This window comes from Armigeres subalbatus, chromosome 1, assembly GCF_024139115.2.
Source record: "Armigeres subalbatus isolate Guangzhou_Male chromosome 1, GZ_Asu_2, whole genome shotgun sequence".
NCBI lineage: Eukaryota > Metazoa > Arthropoda > Insecta > Diptera > Culicidae > Armigeres > Armigeres subalbatus.
The window spans coordinates 3,376,141-3,399,636 of record NC_085139.1 but is presented as its reverse complement, the minus strand read 5'-3'; the positions used below and the strand labels follow the sequence as shown (position 1 = coordinate 3,399,636).

Genomic DNA, 23,496 nt, shown 5'->3' with positions numbered 1-23,496 from the left:
TAAAAGCAATTTAATTAAAAACGGGGGCTGCTTTATAGATTACTAAATTTAATAAATTCTAATTGTAATTTATAAAGTTTCTTTTATATTAAATTAGAAAACTTAGAAATAACAAAAAAAAAACTATTTTTTGGTAATTCTTATAGAGCAGTATATTACTGAATAAGGAATTTTTTATCCTTCTATTCCCTCAACAATTTTTCTTTCGCTTACATCAAAGTGTACCAAAATGCGAAAAATCGAAATTTAAGTGTTTTTCGGCTTATTAAATTTGAAATCACGTAATAATCTGTTGAATACTAAGGTTGGTAGCTTATATGATTATAATCGAACTGCTTAAAAAATTAAAAACTACGTAAAAAGAGTATTTAAATAATAAATTGCTTAGTTTTCTAAATTTATTAGATAAGTTATTATGAATTATATGAATAATTATTGAAGGATACAAATTTAGGTACCAATCTTGCCAATCTTAGAATATGTAATTGTTTGATACATGCCGTTAGAATCAAACAAAGAACAGGTTGATAGACTAGTAGTGCAGTCAACAAACGATAATATGCTTTATGAGGTTCTACCACATACATAATTGCATATCGATCTTTTGTCTGCTTCAGAGTACAGCGAACGCACATTGATAACAATGATTGCTTTCTTTTTTTTTTCTTCCAGTTGTAACACACGCAGTGGCGTCGCGTAACCTCACTTTTTACCTGTGCACTGACACGAAAAATGAAAATTTTGATCTTTCTACAGCCCAAATGGAAAATAAAATTATCAGAATCGTTTAAACTAATCAAAATCTAGTCATTCTATACATTTCCGCACAAAAATTCCTTAAATTTCAATCCAGTGCACAGGTAGATTGAGGTTAGGGAAACGCCACTGAACACACGAGCTGCATCAAGACATCAGTCAATAGTATAAAACTAACTAACAACACGTTCAAGGGCCATCATTCAACGACAGACATTTGACGAGTCTACATCATCTCGTAAGTTCTCGATGGAACTCAATGACTCACCTCTCTAAAGTGATAATTACTACTTAATAAATGAATGATTTCATATTTTTTGCAGGAATATCCGGACAAACTAAAATGGCCAGCGAGAGAGCCCACGTCAAGGTTGGTGGAGTGAATCCGTCGGAGAATCCGGATCACCCTGAGCACCACGAGTACATTAAGGCAGCATTGGTTCAATCCGGGGCTCACGCAGGACGCAAGTATAAAATCCTGCGTGCCACCCATCAGGTAGTTGCCGGATCACTGCACACGTTCTACATCGTGTTCGAGGATGACGAAACGCAGCAGGAGTACAAAATTACGGCGTGGAGCCGGCCCTGGCTGACAGAGAAGGGCGAGGGATTGAAACTGACCTTCGACAAGCACGAGAAGAAATGAGTCGCACTTGGTCGGTATTACCTTGCGCTTGCGTATATCTCTGTATTATAAGGAACATTGGTTCATCTTGTTAATTGATTGAATTTATATTTACATATGCTATAATTTTGATAATAAATTAATGTACAATTACACAAACAATCGAACTTAGCCCTTAAAGGCGTAAGGCGATTTTTTTTACAAATCGTCGAAAATATTTTTAACGAAAACAGCCATTAAAATCATTAACATTTAACTTATTTTTGGTTTGTTGTTTTAAAACAACATTGCACATTTAAGGGTTAGTCTATTGGTTACTAAACTATGGGTCTCCTGGTTTTTGAATTGATTCTTAACGTACTATGTAGTGTACTAATGTACTATGAAGGCAAAACTACAATACGAAAAAAGTATAGTAGGTATAGGTGTTATTCGGATCAAGACAAACTCCAATAATTATTTTTTGTTGAAAAATATATAAAAATAAAACAAATGCTAACTTAGTTCTTTGATTTTACCTTAGGAACGGGTGCTGAAGGATTTTCTCCTTTGTAGAACTCCTTAAGCAGTTCCATTGCTTCATCTGCTCTGACTCCACCACGTATGGGAATGTTAGTCTTGAGCAACCCCGGAACATTCAGCACGGTGCAGCCTCCGAAGCGATCGTTCTTGCATCCGTAGATCACTTCATGTACATTCAACTCGATCAGTGCCGCTGCACACATTATACACGGTTCAACCGTCACCACTACGGTCACTTCTCGGAATACGTCGGCATGCTTCAAGCCATTAGTCTTGCAGTATTCCAGCACTTGATCGATGCAGATAAATTCCACATGGCGTGTTGCATTTTTCGTTTCATTCACCAGATTGCACCCGTTGGCGATTATTTCACCACGATAGACAAAAACACACCCCACCGGGACTTCCTTCAGATGTTCCGCTTTGCGTGCCTGTTCCAGGGCTTGTTCCATAAAATGCTCCATACCAAACACACAAAATTGCAGATAAAATGATTTGTACTCTCTCGTATTGCCAATTTATAATCGATTTTACTCCACCAGATACGGCATGACTCCGTTGTCCACAAGCCACTGGCGAGCCTTTTCCGCCCAGTTGGTATTGTTCAGACTGCGTGGGCTCGGGTGTGGTATGCAAAGCAGTTTGACACGGTCGCGATCCAGTAGGTTCTGTCGGACCAGTAGTTTGACTCGATCCTCGCAGTAGCGACCGACGGACACGATCACTGTGGGGCCAAATAAATGGAGCGCTTTTAGCAGGAACTCGGAACAGACGTCTTGCATGCGAGTTTTGGATGTTCCCTGGAATATATGGAATCAAGCAATAAGGTGAAAATAGTTTGAACAATATTTTGAGTGTGTTTAATGCTGATTTGTGCATTTTAGGATTTGATGATTACGACAATAGCGTTTCTAACGTTTCTAAAGCTTATTCTTTCTTTACAAACATTGTTGTATTTCTACATTATTGCCACGCAATTTATTTTTTTGAGTACACACTTATTGTTACCAGATTCAGTTTGATTGATTTTTTTTTTTCAATCCAATCCAAATCTAACTCAAATCCAATTCACAACCAATATAAATTCGAATCCAATCCAAATCTGATCCGAAACCATTTGATATCCAATTTCGAACCAACCTAAATTGAAATCCAGTCTAAATTCAATCCAAAACCAAATCAAATCCAATTTCTAACCAATAATAATCCAAATCCATTACAAATCCACTCATAATCCAATCAAACCAATTTTAATCCAAATAAAATTTAGAACCAATCTAAATCCAATCCAAATCCGATCGTAAAACAATCCAAATTCAATCCGAATCCAACCCAAATCCAACCCAAAAAACAAATCAAATCCAATTCCGAACCAATCTAAATTCGAATCCAATCCAAATCCGATCCGAAACCATTTGATATTCAATTCCGAACCAGTCTAAATCCAAATCCAATTTAAATTCAATCCAAAACAAAATCAAATCCAACTTGTAACCAATATGAATCCAAATCCAAACCATATACAATCCAAATCCGATTTGAATCCGTTCCAAAACCACTTATAATCCAATCCAAATTCAATCCAATTTTAATCCAAATCTAATTCAGAACCAATCTAAATCCAATCCAAATCCGATCCTAAAACAATCCAAACTCAATCAGAATCCAACCCAAAGCCAATCCAATTCCTAAACAATATTAATCCAAATTCAATCAAAATCCAATCCAAAATTCTAATTTTATTTTATATTCACCTGACCATTAATCATTTTCGTCATTTTTGTTTTCATTCCGTCGCTTAACGTTTTCGTTTAGCAAACTCTTTTGCCTATTAGTTTCATTTATCTCATTGTGCCTTTTTTTGTCATTTGTTCATCTGCCTTTTTCTCTTGCATTTCTTAATTTTTTTTCAGCTTTTATGTTTTGTGCCTTTTATTTTGCACCTCTTTTTTGCCACCCGGCCTACTCCTCTGCCCTTCCGTCAGGGAACGCTAGCATTCTTTTGTTTTGCACCTTTTCTTTCCTACTCACCCCAGTTCTTTGCCTCCCGGCCTACTTCTCTGCCCTTCCGTCGCCGATTCCAACAAATAAGGACAGGGAGCTCAACCAACTTTAAAAAAATAAATTGAATTCTACCGGCTGCGTTATTGTCGTGACCCGGACGAGGTTTCTACACTACACTTAGGACCACCATTTTATACAAGGGAAGAATGTTGTGTGTAGAATATTTGTGCAAAGTGCAAATTAACCGCTTTTGCGACGCAAGAAAGTTATTTGTGAGGCATTGAAAATAAATTGATTCTCAGGATCACAATTTTGTGAAAGCGAAGGTTTAGCCGAGTTGAATTTTGTTTAAAGTGCAAATTATAATTCCTTGGCGACAGTAGAATGTTGATGGAAGAGAGAATGTGGTGTACTTGATTTTGTGATATCCTATTTTGAGTTGTTACAGGACGTCCACAAAATATGTGCAAAATCATGGATTCGAAGCAATTGCATGCTTGATTTTGCACACATTTTGTAAACTACTCTGCTAAATTATTTCGAAATTGATATATTTCACTCTGCACATTTGATTGCACTTGGTTGCTTACCCAATGAATTTGCTGTACAATTTGGGAACATATTTTATTCCGACAGATTTTTTTTGGAAGGAATTGTGAACAAGAACTTGGAAATCTGCAAAAGTGTTCGTTTCTTACTTACGGCAAATGTACAATTTTTAAACATATCCTTTGTATCGCATTTATTCAAACCATTCGACGATTTAATTTTAAACACAGTTTTCCAAGAACATATAAACAAAGTTATATTAGTCAAACATCCATATTCTTATTGACGTTTGAAAGTATAGTTCGTCCGTAAACAAGAATACAGATGAAATTTTGGAAAAAAATTTTTTTTACCGGAGCTAAATCTCATATAATGTCACAAATTTTTGCCTTTCTCGTACAACTAAGTTGTACCGAAAGGCTATCATTTCACTCCAAATTCGAACTTTTGATAGAAGTCCCGGAGACCCATAGTGTTATATACCATTCGACTCAGCTCAATGAGCTGAACAAATGTCTGTCTGTCCGTGTGTGCGTGTGTGTGTGTGTATGTGTGTGCGTGTGTGTGTGCACAAAATGCCATAAAAAACATTAGCCAAATTTTCACATAGAAACTCTTAACCGATTTTCTTGCAACAAGTTGCATCCGACAGAGACTAAAACGCTGTTGATCACTATTAAATTTCATAATAATTGCAAATTGCAAAAAATAGATAATATTAAAATAGTGATGAAGCATAGTCACATAGAACAATAATGTGTTATGAAAAATGCCTTGCATCTATGAATATTTTATCCGTGGCTTCCCATTAAGAGTTTCTTCGTACTATAAATATGCTCGTGTTGCACGCATTTAGGCGTAAGTATGCTCTTCGTTCAGTTTCATAGTACTATGAAATTGTCCGAAAGTCAAAATTCGAACATAGGAAATTCGAGAAACTTTTAGCAGCGCCATCTGTCGTCTACTAGTGTAAATTTTCAGTGATGAACTCTTTAGATATTAAGAAAAATCACTTAAATAAAGATTAAAAAAAAAAAAAAAATCATAAGGGTTGTGTACAAGACACGACCGCCCGACGTAAACAACGTAAAACCGTTTGGTGAAATGAAGAACCTAGCAAGACCCATAATTCATGAATATTACAAAATTGTTCTTTTGATTACTTTGGAGACAACACTGGTGTCGAGCAATATTCAAAACATAAAATTTGTTGGATACGACAATTAAAAATTTACATTTTGGAAGTAGCTGATATTCATGTAACTAAGTCAAAATTTTTTAATTCTCGAGTTTTATATAATATGAGAAGTTTAGTTTTGTTTGTTTATTTTGTTAGGGTTTTCACTTGAAAAAATCAATTTCATTGTTTTTTATTATTTTTTGAAAAATCTTCTAAATGAGCTTAACTTAATTAGGGTATTTCTATTGCAAATAATAATTTGCACTTTGAATAAAATTAGTTTCGGTTAATATTCTTTTGTATAAAATTTTGGTTCTAAAAAGAACCGATTAACCTTCGATAATGTGCAATTCCAATCCCTAACAGCAAAAATGAAAATTTTAGTTGACTGCTACTGATATCATCCTTGCATTTAAATTTCCTAACTAACCGAAGTTCTGCGTAACTAACCGAAGTTTGTCTCCAATTGACCAATTTTATATTGTTATTTTTCTCAATGGTACGCATTGGAAATCACTGACAGCACATAACCAAATTCAGAATCTTGCTAGAAGATTTTACTGAACGCCAAGAGTGTGCCTGTCACAAGTTGTTGCACTTTGGAAAATCCTCACAGCTTAACACCATTTTTCCAAGGTAATGATGGTATTCCAAAGAATTGATTTACTTTAAATGACTCCATTCACTATCCGCAATTACCGCAGCTCCACCATTGACGACGCGACCAACATCAACGCGGCAGCCGTTGTCGCTTGGACCGCAAGCGGGCAAAATTTTCACTCCAGTGAGGCTGCCGTCCCGACCGTCGCTCCACCATCGTTGACTGCCGCCTATCGCTGTGGGATGCCTTTGTCTCCACCCGACAATCGCCTCCAATGCTGGCTCAAGGCTACAAATGAAGTATCGTGTCCGCTCTCTGAGAATGCTCGAACGAAAGACACGAGACACGAGCCTTTATGCATAGAGAAATGGAGCGATGGGCGAAAAGGACCGTAACTTATGACAACCTGATGTCCGTGTTGGGGTTGCAGGATTATTGATTGGGTCTGAATTTTACTGGGTTTGGAAGGAATTGAAATTTCCACTAGTTTAACGTTGATAATCAAAATTTCAATAACATTTGCAAATTGGTGGAGAGTTTCTGATTCATTTGATATATAAATCTCAAAATCCATCAAAAGATAAAGATTATCTTTTAAAATCTTACATGACTACGTGACGGTCCCCAATTTTGAAATTTTCATCTTATACCCTGTATCAGAGTCTCCCCTTAAACGTAGTTCACGTCAAAATGCGATCACATTACCAATTTACCATTCATATGAATATATTTACTCCAGCAACTCCCTCCGACGCACGCTTGTGATTCACTCCCGACATTTTTCACTTGGCTGCCACTGATGCCATTCATACGAATTCATATTATATAGAATCTCCCCCCGGGGCGCACTCGTGATTCTGCTACGGACGGCAACATTATGGCGTCGCCAAGTGGCTAATTTGCTCTTTGAATAATATTCGCCCCGCCTCTTCCTTTGTATAATGGTGGCCCTGAGAAGAACCGATTCATTCTCTCAGCAACTCCGCCGATGCTGGAACCGCTCTCCACGACATTTCAAATGAAATGCCTCGCGCGCGCGGGAGAGCAGTTTTCTTATAATCAATAAAGATGGCTCATTAGTCCCGCCTCTTTGTTGTCCGGTATGAATGCAAATATTGTGCAACCGTCACACACTCACCAAAGGGGCGTGGCTACAGATTCAACTTTATTGATTACAAGAAGAGCTCCTACCGGAAATTTTGTTCCGGGCGATGGTGTGGGTCGCGCGATCGTCGTCATTAACATTAGCAGCGCTCAGTTTAAATTTTATTGTCTGAAGTAGGGAGAATGACGGGTTTGGCAGGTTTTGTTCTATTGTCAGGGGTTTTGTTGGCCAAATTTTATGAAATTTGGCCACAATATTTTGATATGCAAATAATGTTTTGGCCAAATTTGAGCATAATTAGTTACAGAAAACCCCTGACAATAATAGAACAAAACCTGCCAAAGCCGTAAGTTCTACTAACGATTGGCTACCATCAATGAAAGTAGCTCTTAAGTCACAACTTGAGGCGAGATGAATTTTGATCAAAGTAAAACTTAATTGCTTGGTGATAGCAGATTGTTTTCCGTCGGTAGTAGAATCACGAGAGCACGATTCAGAGAAAGACTTATAATTTTTGGTAGATAGTCATCCATGCGAAAACATTTTTGCAGCTTCTCCGTTTGACGCGCGCTCGTGATTCTACATACATACAGAAAACATACGATGATTCAACTCATCCATGAGCTTTTAGGTGCTGAAATGCCACGCACGCGCGGGAGAGCAGTTTTCTTATAATCATGGCTCATTAGTCCCGCCTATTTGTTCTCCGCTATGACAGCAAATATTGTGTATCCGTCACACCCCCAAAGGGGCGTGGCTACAGGTTCAACTTTATTGATTACAAGAAAGCAGCTCTTCCGCGCGCGAGCCATTTCGTTCGAGATGTCGCGGAGAGCAGACCGTGGTCGTCGTCATCAACATTAGCAGCGCTCAGATTAAATTTTCTTGTCTGAAATAGGGGAATGACGGCTTTGGCAGGTTTTGTTCTATTATTGGGTTTTGTTGACCAAATTTTATGAAATTTGGCCACAATATTCTTTGATATGCTATGATATGATATGATATTTGATATGAAGTACTAACGATCGACTACCATCAATGAAAGTGGCTCTTGGGAGCGTCCACAAATTACGGAACGCTTAGAGGGGGGAGGGGGGTTGGGCGAAGTGTGACGACCCATACATAATGTTTAGATGCTTCATACAAAAAGTGTTACATAGGGGGGAGGGAGGGTTGAAAATGCCTAATTTTTGCGTTCCGTAATTAAAGGATCTTCCGTTAAGGTGACTCGGGGAGGCACTACACACCGTGTTATTTTTCCTATCTTTTGTCTTTTTCTAACATTGTCACCTCGTAATTTTGGAGTGGCGTATTTCGGTTTTCAGTTGTTTGATGTAACTGTAAATGTATCAGCATGTAGATTTCGAGTAAGCACGCGCCGGTGATACTTTTTCAAAATCATATTCGTTGTAAGAAAAAAAATTAAGCATTAATGATAATCTATAGTATCAATAGAATTGGCAAACTGCTGAAGGGTTTCCGAATCGATTGATAAGCAAATGTCGAAAATCCATCGAAAGATAAAGACGCTATTAGCGTTTGAAATCTATCCTGATTTTTGTGACAGTCTCGAATTTGGAAATTTCCGTTTTAAACCCTGTATCTGAGTCTTCCCTTTAGACGAAGTTTACGTCAAAAAATCTGTAGCAAACATCAATACTGACGCCATACAATTTTTTTTTGGTCATAATGCGAATCAATTGTTTGCATGGTCTCCTTCCGATACTTTCTTGGGATTCAACTACCGACGTTAGCGTTGCGCTTTGAATAAAGTTCATCTCGGAACCGATTTCTTTTTCAATCATCAACAGGAAAAATAAAAAATTAGAGTCTCGCGGGAAAATTTCATGTTGTACCGACAACATCCAAATCATTGCAAACGTCACATTAGTGAATAAATTGCTGTAGCAATCTTCCGATGACAGCCTATGCTCAGACCGGCACTAATGCTATGATTCCGCTACCGATGCCAAACAATTATGCTTTGTTCTATGAAGAAAGTTCGTCTAATATCAACATTCTTAATCACTAAAATCATATAACTCCGAATTACGCTAGAAAATTTCACCGAAGAATTTTCCAGTTCCTAACGGTTGCACTTTAGGAAAATTATTTCAACTTAACCTTCCTCCCATATATAATGATGGTCCTGAAAAGAACCGATTAATTGCCACTTATGTGCCTTATCAGCAGCCACTGAGCTGCGCGACCGCCATCCGATGATTCGGCTCAACGAACGCTGTCGATTGCCAGATCTGCCGAAGATGGGACACGGATGAAAATGATGTGCTGCTGCTTCCACGACCGCCACCTCCACCGACCGAAAAAAATTCATCCGCACCACCACACCGCTGAGACAGCCGTTGTCACTGTGACCGCTTCTGGACGCCCTGGTCCGCTCGCCGTGACATCCAGAATGAAAATGACGCGCGCACGCGAAACATGGGGCTTTTTATACACAGGGAAAACGAAGCAGTGGATCAAAAGGCCCGTACCTTACTGCAATCTGATGTCCGTGTTGGGGATTTATGAACGGAATTGAATTTTTCACCCGGTTTGGAAAGAAACAACATTTTCAATAGTTTAACGTTGATAATCAATAGTATCAATATAATTGGCAAATTGCTGGAGAGTTTCTGAATCGATTGATAAGCAAATGTCGAAAATCCATCGAAAGATAAAGACGCTATTAGCGTTTGAAATCTATCCTAATTTCGTGACGGTCTCGAATTTGGAAATTTCGGTTTTACACCCTATATCTGAGTCTTCCCCTTAGACGTAGTTTACGTCAAAAAAATAGTGTAAATTTTCTATCATAACATTAGACGGTGTAACTGTTTTGCCTTTCTTGTACATCATCGAGGTGTAAGCGTAAAGGCTACATTCATTACCTTTTTGCGCGAGAAAGGCGCCATCACCGCTAGGTGGATTAATCTGGGTTTTTTAATGTGTAATCGTGAAACAAATTTTCATCATCACTACTCTAGTGCATCTTGAGAATCGTGAAAGACAAATTTGATTTTTTGTTGAATACCCATAACCTCTAAAACAAAATTATCGTTGAAAACGAAGGTGTTTTTCAGCTTTTTTAAATATATTTATTTGGACAAATTGGACAACCTAAAAGCAATAGATTTTGAATAGAATAGAAAATAAAAGAAAGAGTATAGTTTTAAGTTTTCTATGAATGTATACAAAGAGCATCCTGATGTGTGTTACATTGGAAGAAGTGAAAATATTTTATTAAGAAAAACTTATGCCTACTATAATTTGTTATTCTAGGTTGCTATGCTACTACTCTTCGGTTGCTATCCAACACCTCTGCTCAACCGAATAATCCTAGCTTAGTTCTCAGCACTTCGAATAAACAAGTCCGCCAATTGATTTTTTTGTCGGAATGTACTGGATTTTGAACGTACCGTCTTGCAGCTTCTCGCGAATGAAATTATAGCGGATATCTACGTGCTTCATCCTTTTGTGGTCACGCGGCTCGTGGGCAATGCATATGCAAGATTGATTATCTTCATAGAGAACCACTGGATGATCAAGTGTGATACCGAATTCAAGTATAAGATTTCTGAGATAGATCGCTTCACAAACGGCGTGGCTGAGCGAAACATACTCAGCTTCAGTTGAGGACAGTGCAACGGTGCTTTGCTTGCGGGTCATCCAAGAAACTGTCCCATCAAACACTTGAAACACGTTACCTGAGAACGCCGGTCGTCCGAGTCTTTACCCCAGTCAGCGTCAGCATATCCTGCTAATGGCTTGGATCTTTCTTTTCTGCAAAAGTGCAAACCGTATAGTTCATCGTCCCCTTCAGATACCGGAGAATCCGTTTCAGATGACTCCAGTGCTCTCTGGTTGGGAATGAATGGTATCGGCTTAAGAAATTTAACGCAGCACTGGTATCCGGTCTCGTTGAAAGTGCCAGGTAACTCAAGCACTATCAGTTTCCTCACATCGTTGCAGCTTAAGATTTGGTTCCAGCGGCGTCGTCATGGGTTTGCAGTCTGCCATACCAAAACGCTTGAGCAAATCACAGACATAGGGGGAATGACGGCTTTGGCAGGTTTTGTTCTATTACTGTCAGGGGGTTTTGTTGACCAAATTTTATGAAATTGGGCCACAATATTGGTTATATAAACCCCTGCCAATAATAGAACAAAACCTGCCAAAGCCGTCATTTCCTATTTAGGCTGGCTGATTTTCTTCGTTCCATTCGCTTGATTTCGTTCGATATTGAGTCCTAGGAACACCTTCAGTTCACCAACATCCGTCATCTCGAACCTGGCAGATAACCTTTTCTTTATATCGGCAATTATATCCAAACAGTTGGACACTAAGATAAGGTCGTCAACATAGAGTAGCAGATATACTACATTGTTACCCTTACGCCACCAGTAGAGACAGCTATCCACATTCGAACGTCGGAAGCCAAGCTGAAGAATGAAATTATGGAACTCCGAATTCCAGCTCCGTGGGGCCTGCTTCAATCCATAAAGTGCCTTTTTGAGACGACACACAAGCCTGGGGAATCGCATGAAAATTTCGGGTTGTCGCATGAAAATTTCTTCCTGCAGCTGTCCATTTGAAAACGCGGTCTATGTGGTTTCGGGACAAGTTCCCATGTTTCGTTTTTATTAAGCGACTACAACTAGCTTGTGATAGCTTTCTTACAGTTTATCCAATCGCTTCGTCGTCGCAACCCGTCAATTGTGGTCGGCAGGTTTTCCACAAAAGTTTCAGCGTTCAATGCAAACGCCAGCGTCGAATCATCTTGGTCCTCAGAAATACCTGTAGAACAATCAGCCCTCTCAAACCGGTAATAAAGTTAAGAAACTTACCGGGGAGTTTGCGCTCCCGTTCGCTGCGCCTCGTGTTACATACTGTTGAACAGTCAACACTATCTGGTTGCGAAGGGAGCGCGGTGTCATCAGCCTCATCGTTCTCATCAGATGTCAGATAATCTTCATTTACGTCCGACGTTGCATCTTCATGCTGCTCGTTGGTAACTTGTTCTTCCGGTGTAGAGCCAATTTGTTCCAAGTCAACTTCTGGATCTTCAGTTTCTGCATTTCTATAAAGAACATTTTTGACGCAATTTGGTACGACAGCACTATCACCTCGATGTTCATCGAATACAACATCTCGTGCAATGGTAATTTTACGCTTCCGTGGATCCCATACTCGATAACCGTTCGTCGTATAGGGCACTGCACGTACTGCTTTGTCTCTTTCTCGCTGCAAAGAAATTAGAAAACAACAAGGCCACTAAACGTCAAAATTTATGAAGAACGAAAGAGAAAGAGATGTTTCCGTGCAGTGCCCTATAACCAACCATAATATTCTTTTCTGACCTGGAATCCAGCTTACTGCGTTTTTCTTTTGGCACCCAGGTGTAAGCTGCAGAACCGAATTCTCGCATTTTATCGTTGTTGGGTTTCTTTCCATACCATACCTCATACGGCGTGTTTTTTCTCTTTCAGTGCTGATGTAGGACGCCAGTTACTCACGTAAGCTGATGTCAATACGGCTTCGCCCCACATTGATTTGTCCATTACTGCCTCGTGGACCATCGATCGCGCCTTTTCGCGATCGCGACTAAACTACCGTAAAATGACTGAAGTCTCTTAGAGTTAAGGGAAAAATGCGTGTAGCTAGGTTGATGGTGAACAATGGAATGAAATTTATTTGTCTGACATTTATACAGATAGATTACTATGATTGAATATTTTATTGCAAGCTACTATGATGCGTATCTTCAACACTCCTCCTCAAGCGTTGTATTTGAATAACTTTAATCCAGAATTGCTTCTGAATTCTTGTAGTTTGACTCTTGACAAGGGTTTAGTCATCATATCAGCTGTTTGTTCAGTTGTTGGGCAGTATTCTATTTTGATAATATCCTTTTTCTTCAGATCTCTTGCAAATGCATATTTTGTAGCTATATGTTTCGATTCTTTTTTCGATTCATTCACCTTCCAATTGTAGTATGCAACTTTGGTTGTCCTCCATAATGGTGATTTGTTTTTTGTTTTCTCCGAATTCATCAAATAATTTTTGCAGCCATAGCAATTCTTGACAGGCCTCTGCTAATGCCACAATATCAGCTTCGGTTGATGACAGCGCCACGCAATTCTGTTTCCGAGCGCCCCATGAGATCAATCCACCTCCGAAAAAGATAATGTAGCCTGAATTAGACTTTCGATCCCTTATATCGCCGGCCCTTAGAGATGTCGCAAATTATTCGATTACTTCGATTAATCGATTCATCGTTGCGATAATCGATTAATTTTGAATCGATTACTACCCAAGGATTAATCGACTCAATAATCAAGAAGAAGCGAGTAATCGATTAGTTAGTAATCGATTAATCGGAATTTTACGACATCATAAAGGATGTCGCAAATTAATCGATTACTGCGATTAATCGATTCATCGTTGTGATAATCGATTAATTTTGAATCGATTACTATACAATGGTTAATCGATTCAATAATCGACAAGAATCAAGAGTAATTGATTAGTAACTAATCGATTAATCGGGATTTTAAGACATCTCTAGGCCCAATCAGCATCAACGAAAACTTTCAGATAATCCTTGTTAGTTCCCAAATGCAAGCGTAGATCTCGGGGGGCGCCGTAACAGCGTACAACTCGTTTAGCTTCAGTCCAATCAGCTTGGGATGGATTGCTTACTTCTTCCCAGAATTGATGTTGCAATGGCGATGTCAGGTCTGGTCATCACGGAAACATATAATAAGGCTCCAATCAAGCTTTGGTATTTATCATTCCTTGGAAGTTTCTCAGAATCCTCCTCCTTTTGTTGGATATACCCTGGATCCATAGGAATTGATGATGGCTTGGCATTGGTTAATCCGTATTTTTCAGCGATTTTGCAAATATAAGAAGTTTGACTTAATAAAAAACATCCTTCCGTGACCTCTACATGTATGCCTAGAAATAGCTTCAGATCTCCGAGCAGGGACAATTTGAACCTCATTTTTAACGCAGCGATTATACTTTCAAATTCTTGATCACTCTTGCAAGCCAATACCATGTCATCTACATAAACTGCGATAAAAACCTTCTGCTTCTTCGTTATCAGTTTGTACAAGCATGGATCAGCCATAGACGCAACAAAACCCATCTTCAAAAGAACGTCGTCCAGCGTTTTATTCCACACACGACCAGCTTGCTGGAGGCCGTATAAACTTTTGTTCAACCAGCAAACCATATTGGGTTTCGACGTTCGCAAACCAGGAGGCAACTTCATGTATATGGTTTCTTGTAACTCACCACTCCACATGCTTGACGAGTAGATTTTCACGAGATGCAATCGTTAAAAGAATCCGGAACGTTTCTTGTGACACAACCGGTGAGAAATCTTCTTCGTTGTCCAAACCGTAGCGTTTCGTGAAACTCTGGGCAACTAATCTAGCCGTATAACGAACGACTACACCATCTTCATCCATTTTTCGTTTGAATATCCAGCGACAGCCAACAGCTTTTCTTCCTGACGGAAGGCTAGTTATTTCCCAAGTTCCGTTTTCGTTCAGCGATTCCAATTCTTCCTGTATTGCCGCATCCCACTGTGTGCGCTCAGGACCGTTTACCGCTTCGGTGTATGAACGTGGGTCATCTTACAAGTTGACAACAGCACCTGTTGACTCTCTATATCGAAATGGTAGAATTCCTCTAGTAGCCCGTTCAGATCGCCTTGGTGTAACAGTGACATCCACATCTTGGTTCAACATAGAATCGAATGATGATTCCGCAGCGGATTCGAATTCCTCCAGCTGATTACTATCTACTATCGTGGCTCAATATTTTCAGCTACTGGGTTTTCATGCTCATCAATGAATTTCGGTTCTTGTTGATTTAAATCGTATTCACATACTTTTCAATCGTATTCACATAGTTTTCTCTCACTGCTATGAATAGTTTCTGTATTGCTTTCGTGAAGGTTAAGCTCCAAAAAATCTGCGTCTCTGCTTATAGTTAGCTTTAACGTTTTCATGTCGAGGAACCTCCACGCCTTATGATCCAAGGAATATCCAACAAAAGTCATTTTGTGGGAGACAGGGTTGAGTTTCTTACGCCGTTGTTTCGGGACATGGACATAAGCTTGAGATCCAAATACGCGCAGATGCTTCATGTCAGGCTTTCGTTCGTACCATATTTCATGAGGAGTAGTGCCAACAGATGACGACGGAAGTAGGTTTTGAAGATATATTACCGTATTTATTGCTTCTGCCCAAAAACGATTATTAAGTTTTGCGTCCCTACGCAAGCATCTTGTCATCTCAGAAGGGTACGTTCAGCAACACCATTGGATTTTGACGAGAAACTTGTAGTGTACTGCGCTAGAATCCCATTGTGTTGATAAAAACTTCGTAGAGCTACCACTTGTGTACTATTCACCATTATCCGATCGAGTGGCCCTTGGAACTCGACCATGTTGCGTCTTAACCATTTCAACGTATTCTTGAATCTTTTCTGGTACATCGGACTTCTTTTTCAAAAAATATAGTACACAGAAACGGCTATGGTCGTCTATCATTGTAACAAAATATTTGAATCCACTTAACGAGGACGATTCCATTGGGCCGCAAACATCCGTGTGAATCAGGTCCAATACCTTTGTTGATTTCTTCTCAGTGGACTTCGGAAACGGCTTCCGCGTTTGTTTTCCTTCCAGGCAAGGTTCGCACACTTCATGTACCGTGGAGGCACCATATTTGACGCAGTTAAGAAAATTTAAAAAAGAATCATTATTTAAAAAATAATTCCAATATGGATTCGCTTAATATTCTGCATAACGAGCTTTCTACTATTATAGAATGTGTAGAAATAATGAAACTTCGAAATATAAGTTTATTTCTTAATTTTTAAATCTGTTTTTATGTAGTACTTGAGGTGCCCAACTTGACGCACTAATTTTGCTATGTTCCTTATTTGACGCAAATTTGTTCCTAATTTGACGCACTTCAAAACTATGTTAAAACTCAATCAATTAAATGCCTTTTTTTATTATATAAAGACAGTGTAATAGAACTTGGTACGATATAAAATAACAAGTTAATTAATTATACAAAGAGGTATTTATTTTGTTCACTTGTTCTGCAGGTTATATGCTCTGTGGCATGTAAGTGTTTTGTTAGTTTCATGAACCCTGCACATCATTCAAAATGCTTCTCATTTAGGTGTAAGAATCTTGTCAAAATATATATTTACTGGAGGATTGACTTTTACATTTCATTATATAACCAGCCTACCATAGTCTGTTGTATTTGTAATAAAAAAATAACTTTCTTTGGTAATCTGCAATTTTGAATCTATAAACTGAGAAGTTCGTATAGCTTCCGTCTAAACTGAGAAGGATACAGAAAACGCAACTTGTATATGAACACTTTTAGAACCACATTGAAGCCACCAATCTGCAAGTGTTACGTGACCGGCAGATGTATTTAAAAAAATATGAGCTGCCCGTCTATATACATTTTTTCAATAAACTATTAACATAAACTGAAGCTTATATGAGAAAGCCAGCCATATTTTTGTTTGATTTCATATTCAGGGTTGCACGACTAGTAGCGACAGGAAAGCGACAGAGTAACAAATTGAAAATATGTTTATTTGTTTTGGCTTGTTATAATTTCGTACAAAGAAAGTAAATTGAATTATATGATACTAATTTATTATAAAATATTGTTTTCTCGAATTTCAAAACTAGCATATAAAAACTGCATAATTACCAAATACCAGTAAGAAACGCATCAAAATCGAAGGCAGCATAAGGCATACTATCATGGGCCGGACACTCAGTGGAATGATCCAATGTTGACTAATATTTAAAGTAGTTGAGAGTTAGTTAAAACTTAATGAATACATATTGCTTTTCCTATGACTATTATTGAGGTTTATTAGCACTGCCTTGTCTATTCGTATGATAAGATTAATTAGGAACATCACAATGCATTGTGAGCCAAATTTGACGCAGAACATTTTGGGTTGAAAAATGCGTTCGAATGTTGCAATGTTCAACGTAAAAGGTAAAGCTTACTAATAATGCTCAGCTGTTTGTAGGTAGGGGTAAAAGATTCTCAAAAAAATTATTTTGCGTGAAAAAATGATCATTCGATGCTTAGCATTGTGGCTAAGAAAGAAAAAAAATTGACGCATTATAGGTATGACTTCCATATATTTTATTCGGGTACGTAGATTCTTCATCAATAATATGCTTTTTATGCCATATATACAAAGAAGAAGAGCAAATAAAGCTATCTAGCTTGATATATTTTTGGCGAAAATAGGTTTTGTGCATCATTTGATTTGAGAGTGCGTCAAGTTTGGACCTGCGTCAAATATGCTGCTTCCACGGTATGCCACAATCATGTACTTGAATTCCACTTGCCAAATCCTTACTGATGATCTGTTGAATAATGCTTGCTTCTCGGTGACCTAAACGCCTATGCCATGTATGCTGACAGTTCTTCGTATGACTCTGACCAGCAATCAATGCTTGCTCGCCGTGAATCTTTAATCGACAGAGGCCACCATACTTGAACGCTACAGCAACAACTTCTTTTTTTGACAAAATTTTACAACCGTTTGTTCCAAACTCGACATTTGCGCCTTTCTCAACCAGTTTACTAACCGAGATGAGATTCATTTCCAATCCAGGGACATACAGTACATCAGACAAGGTTACGATTGTCCGACCACCATCAGAATCGACGCAAAAAATCTTCACGGAACCAGCACCTTGAACTTTGGCTTCTTTACCATTTGCGAGGAAAACACTTTTCTCTGAGCTTGACTTCAGGATGTCGAAAAACGTTTCGTCGCAACAAACATGGGACGTTGCTCCAGAGTCAATGATCCAGTCCACAGTTCTCCGATAAGTTCCATCCAAAATGAAAGCGTACGATTTGTCCTTATTAAACCTGTTCTTCGACTTCGGATACTTGCTTCCGTTCTTGTCTTGCTGATTCATTTTTTGAATAGCTGACAATCTTTCTTCTTGTGTCCTTTTTTTTCCACAGCAATGGCAAGTTAGCTTCTTAGCTTCTACCTTGAGAGCAGTTTCACCGACGACGGAATCTGCCTAGTGTAGTTTTTTAGCATAATCCAGAACTTTTCATTTGAAGAAATTAATCTTCAATTCGTTGTCCTTCAAAACCAGCTGCGCCGTCCGGATGCTCTCGAAAAACAACGGAAGACTTCAAAGTAGAATCGCCACTTGAACATCTTCTCCCAAATCTTTACCTGCACACCTTGGAGTCTTGAGAATAGCTCCTCCAGCTCGTAAATGTGTGCTTCAAGATCTCCACCCAAGGATGTTATCGATCATTTAGTAATCTGCCTTCGATCATTTAGTAGTTTTTCAATAACTCATTCCAGAGGCTAAATCTCAGAATGTGTTGTATGGTGGACTTTCAGAGCAAAGGTTTATCTACAATTCTGCCTAACAGTTCGTTGTTTGAATTTCACTAATAACGTAGCTATAGCGCTAGTAGCAGTAACATAGACTAAATGATTGCATATTTTGTTATCATTTAGTATAAGTATAGCAACTAGCACCGTAACTCCTTTAGCAGTGAAATTCAAACATCGATCCGTTCAGGAGAGCTGCAGAAAAACCTTCGCACTAGAAGTCCACCACACAACACTATTTGAAATTTAGCCTCTGGAATCAGTTATTGACAAAATACTAAATGATCGAACCCATATTACTAAATGATTGATAATATCCTTGTCTCCACCTTCTGAAAGCTTCTTATCACAGACTTGGCAGGTGAGTGATACTCTTGAGCACATTATTGTCTTCTGGTGCTGTTCTTTCAGCCGACTCCAGGTTTCCTTCGCAGTTGTGGCACCTCGAATAAGCGGATGTTGACATTTTCCACCAGAAAAGCAATCATCGCTCAGGCCTTCCTGTCCCCTGTAGTCCATCCATTAGGGATCGGGTTTGGAGCTGCATCAACGACGTACTTCCATAAATCTTCACGTACCAATAACATGTCTACTTCGAATGACCACTGAGAGTAGTTTTCGCTTCGGTTTTCTAGTTTTCTAGATTCACCTTAAAAAACTTATTACTCCTAGCTCTAGCTGGGTCCACAACCTCTTAGAGTTAAGGGAAAAATGCGTGTAGCTAGGTTGATGGTGAACAATGGAATGAAATTTATTTGTCTGACATTTATACAGATAGATTACTATGATTGAATATTTTATTGCAAGCTACTATGATGCGTATCTTCAACAAAGTCATCGATAAACGTGACGAAGAAGCGCTTGTTGTCCCATGTTCTTGGCGTAAACGGACCACAAATGTCCGAATGACTAACTTTGCACAATCTATCAGCGCCCTAATCAGATTCTTGACGAAACTCGATGCCCAGCTTGTATAGTTGACCAACCCTTTTACCAGTGGCAACCACATGATCATTCTTCAGAACTGAAACACTTCCGATCGAAATCTTCGCCGTCATCCCGTTATATTCAATGCGCCGTACCGAAAACAAGTTGCATTCCAATTTTGGTACATAGAGAACGTTTTTCACTACCGCCGGAACCTTTTTATCGCAAACCAGCATATTCACCTTAGCGGACTCCGCATACTCTGCAACGAGTGCTTGACAAGACTTGGCCACAGAAATGCGCACTTTGTTCACTAACGGATGCAACTCGTCAAAGAATTCCTTGTTGGCTGCTGTAGGCGGCTCATACCTATCCGCGTTTCTCTTATCCAGGCCTCTATCCAACATAAATCATATGCAAAAAATCGTTTATTCTGCCAGCACTGCCGAACTACATGGACAAATAATTTAACTGAGTGTTACATATTTCAAAATTATTGATCTTATAGGGCTTTGAGCTAATGGTAGTTATTTGGAATTGAGTCACGTGTTTGACGATTAATTGGTGTTTAGCCAAATCGCATCAAGCGCAATGAAAAATTAACCATTTTTGACGTAGAATTACGTCCTTCGGTAAGATAGGGGGGTCATTCCAAAGTTTCAGATTTGGTATTGTCACGAAAAGAGGTCAGGAAGTACCAGCCAATAACTCAGCCGTTTTAGAACGAATAAACAAAAGATATTTTAGTTACTAGATAAAGATTGTCGCTTCGGTTCCCTTTGTTCTGCTGTCCGAAACATGTGTGGTACATAGCTGTCAAATCGTATGGATTTTCCTTCTTTGACATTTAGCTCCCCTATCCTCGCCAGCAAAAGATGTTCCGGACAGCGACGACAGCGACAATCTTTATCTAGTAACTAAAATATCTTTTGAATAAACTCTCTAAGATTCTTCACAACTATTGTAAACAATTGATTCAATGCATTTAACTATTGAAAAAAATCAATTTCGCCATCCAATGCTGAAATTGCACTTTAACAGTAAATTGTCTACATTTCGGCTATTAGTCATCCGGCATGAACATGCATAAAATGTTGATGATAAAAATTTGCATCCACTATCGCACTACAACGTAATTCTACGTTCAATTTGCGGGTCGTACCTTTGATACAACTCTTCAATTTTCTGCTCAAACTTTCGTTTAGCAGATTTAATTGGTCGCAATACGTTAAAAAAAATTATACACAAAAGACTTTAAAGTATGCTCTTTTGACTATAAAGTATTCAATTATGACTTCAAAGTACGTTCTTTCTTTTCAATTATGACTATCTTTCATTCACAAATGATTAACTTTTATGCATAAAAAGATGAAAAATGTGTGATAAAGGGCGGGCTCTTCTCCCCATCTATTGGGTCAATCTGGGAAACGAGGGCTTGATTGTATTATTGATTGTAAGAACTTTCTTCTGGAAGGAGACTCTCTACTCCCCGTGGAATTTGCATAAGTGTCTTTGCTAATGGAACCACCCCACCCATTTTTGACCCTTCATACATCATCATCATCATCAAAAACAGGAAAAATGTGTAAAACTTATGCTTTTTATGCATCAAATTTTACTTCTTTTGTGGGTAGTCCCATTCTCCCGCAAAAGAGCATACTTTCAGTTTTGCGTCTAAGGAAGGACCAATATAAGTTACATACAAACAAAAACAAGTTGAAATATGCAAATAACTAAAGAATAAAATCAAAATGGCGATTGTGATTACTGATTAGTGATATCATATAAATTGGAATATGAGTCATCTAACATCTTATATATATTCTAAATTCGTATCCAAATGATATTTTATACGTGAACGATGGGACATGCGCGCACGCACATCCCAGCTATCAAAAATTGCACACACGAATGATCCACATGAGGGATATTCGCAGAGGTCAACCCAACCGTAGTGCAATGGTCGAGTCTCACCCTGGAGGAACCACCTTGATGATCATGGTAACCTCTGTGCCAGGTAAGTATGCTGATCATTGGATCGAATTGTAACCTACACCTCAGCCATACGTAGTACACTAGTGATGCATATATGAAATCCATCCAACAGTAAGTAAAAGCATAAGATTTAAAGCTTTAAACTGAGTCTTAAAAGCTTACGCAAAATAATTTCGCCTGCAAGTAGACGATCGTTGATACACGAAATGAAGCCATTCATTTTCAAAATTCCAATTGGAATAACAAACGTGTGAAAAAGTGAATCAATAAAATAAACATACCTTCAATTCGGCAGGCGTGATGTTCCGTCCGCTGGTGTGGAAGAACGCCAACGGGCAAAGGTTGTATACAAAGCAATTTCTGAAGAAATTTTCCGGAGCCCCGCATAGGTCCTGGAACAAACCCCACCAGCGTTGGCCACTCTGTTCGCCACGAGTACACTGCAAACCGTCCACGGGGCGTACGGACAGTTCACCTATCGGTTTGAAAACTTCTCCACGCAACTGCATCCAGTCACGAACGGCCGGAACATACCCAAATGGCACCTAAACGGACACAGTACAAAACGGAATACATATCAATGTTGAAGACTGATTAAATTGATAGGGGTGGTAACGACAATCGCTACAACCCCAGCATTTAGAAAACGAAGAGCACACCCCAGTTTGGCACATTCCCCACGGGCCGGGATTCATTCCGAGGAACAGCACCGGTTTGTGGCCAGTCAGGAAACGCTGCATATATGCCAAGTGCAACTCGGCTGCATACTCAATCGGATTGTATGTGGCCGCGACCTCGGAAGGCAACGGGATCTGCAACAAAGCTTCGCACAGTTGCAGCTCTAGCTGATGGACTTGTTTCCACAGAGGAAGCTGCTCCGATTCCCAGGTTTGCGGTTGGGTGATATTTACGGCCGATTGTGTTTCCGGTACCGGATCATGAAGTTGAAATACGTCATCGGCACTAATAGGATGATGTGAAATTTGAGGATGCGGAGTTGATGAACATGCGGACCATAATTGAGGCTTCGGTTGATTGGTGAATGAACTTAATGAGAATTCTGACTGAGGAACAGCTAGTTCCAATTCCGGATCATCGGCCAATTTGAGCTTCTTACGAAGCATTGTAAATTTCACTTTGATATTTATTAACTTTTGTCTATCAATGTAACACTTACACTTATTTCCACAGAAACGATCAACGAAAAAGTTTTACAAAATTTAAGTCCGTCGGAAAATCGGGAAAATCGTGAGAATCAAAACAAAACAGAATTGTTTGTTTATACTGCGCGTTCACAAGTGAAGTCATCTGTGAACGCAACATTACACGTTAAAAATAACCAACAGTAGGCAGTAATATAAAAATTAAAGTACTTTATCAATTCTAATTAACAGAAAATGATGTTAAAATTTCCAAAATTCTTATAAAAAGAATAATATCAGAACAATGAAAAAAAGACCAGTTGTTCTTAAGCATCTATTCATCACATGCAATTGCATTAAATTTTTAATTTAGTTTGATCGCTTTTCGTTGGATGGTTTTATCATACTTTTGTGAGATAGGGTAAAGTGCCCAATAGTGGACCCCCAACCAATAGTGGACCCTCCAGCCATTTTTTCATTATAACAGCACAATGTAAACATTTTGTTATGAAATTCCATCGGGAGAACCTACCTTACAGTCCTATGATTTGATTACATGCTACCATAGATAAAAATAAAACTTTAAAATACATAAACAATCGGATATCATAATGCTACGTTTTGACGAAGGCAAGTGAATTGAGCAAC

At 38.8% G+C, this 23,496-nt stretch overlaps 2 protein-coding genes and 1 non-coding gene across 3 annotated transcripts; all 3 read right to left on the bottom strand.

The window, feature by feature from the left end:
* Nucleotides 1–1,415: 1,415 nt before the first annotated feature.
* Nucleotides 1,416–2,367, bottom strand: LOC134219841 (tRNA-specific adenosine deaminase 2). Its single transcript, XM_062698728.1, has one exon. The coding sequence runs from the start codon at nt 2,365–2,367 to the stop codon at nt 1,882–1,884; it is 486 nt and encodes a 161-aa protein (XP_062554712.1). The 3' UTR covers nt 1,416–1,881.
* A 66-nt stretch (nt 2,368–2,433) lies between these two features.
* Nucleotides 2,434–22,877, bottom strand: LOC134219840 (single-strand selective monofunctional uracil DNA glycosylase). The gene is made up of 3 exons (XM_062698713.1): nt 22,366–22,877; nt 21,988–22,251; nt 2,434–2,703 (listed from the first exon to the last, which is right to left on the bottom strand). Exons 1-3 carry the CDS (start codon nt 22,828–22,830, stop codon nt 2,434–2,436), a joined length of 999 nt encoding a protein of 332 aa, XP_062554697.1. The 5' UTR covers nt 22,831–22,877.
* Nucleotides 21,573–21,736, bottom strand: LOC134208423 (U1 spliceosomal RNA). Its single transcript, XR_009978657.1, has one exon. It is a non-coding gene; the product is annotated as a U1 spliceosomal RNA (small nuclear RNA).
* Nucleotides 22,878–23,496: the final 619 nt, after the last annotated feature.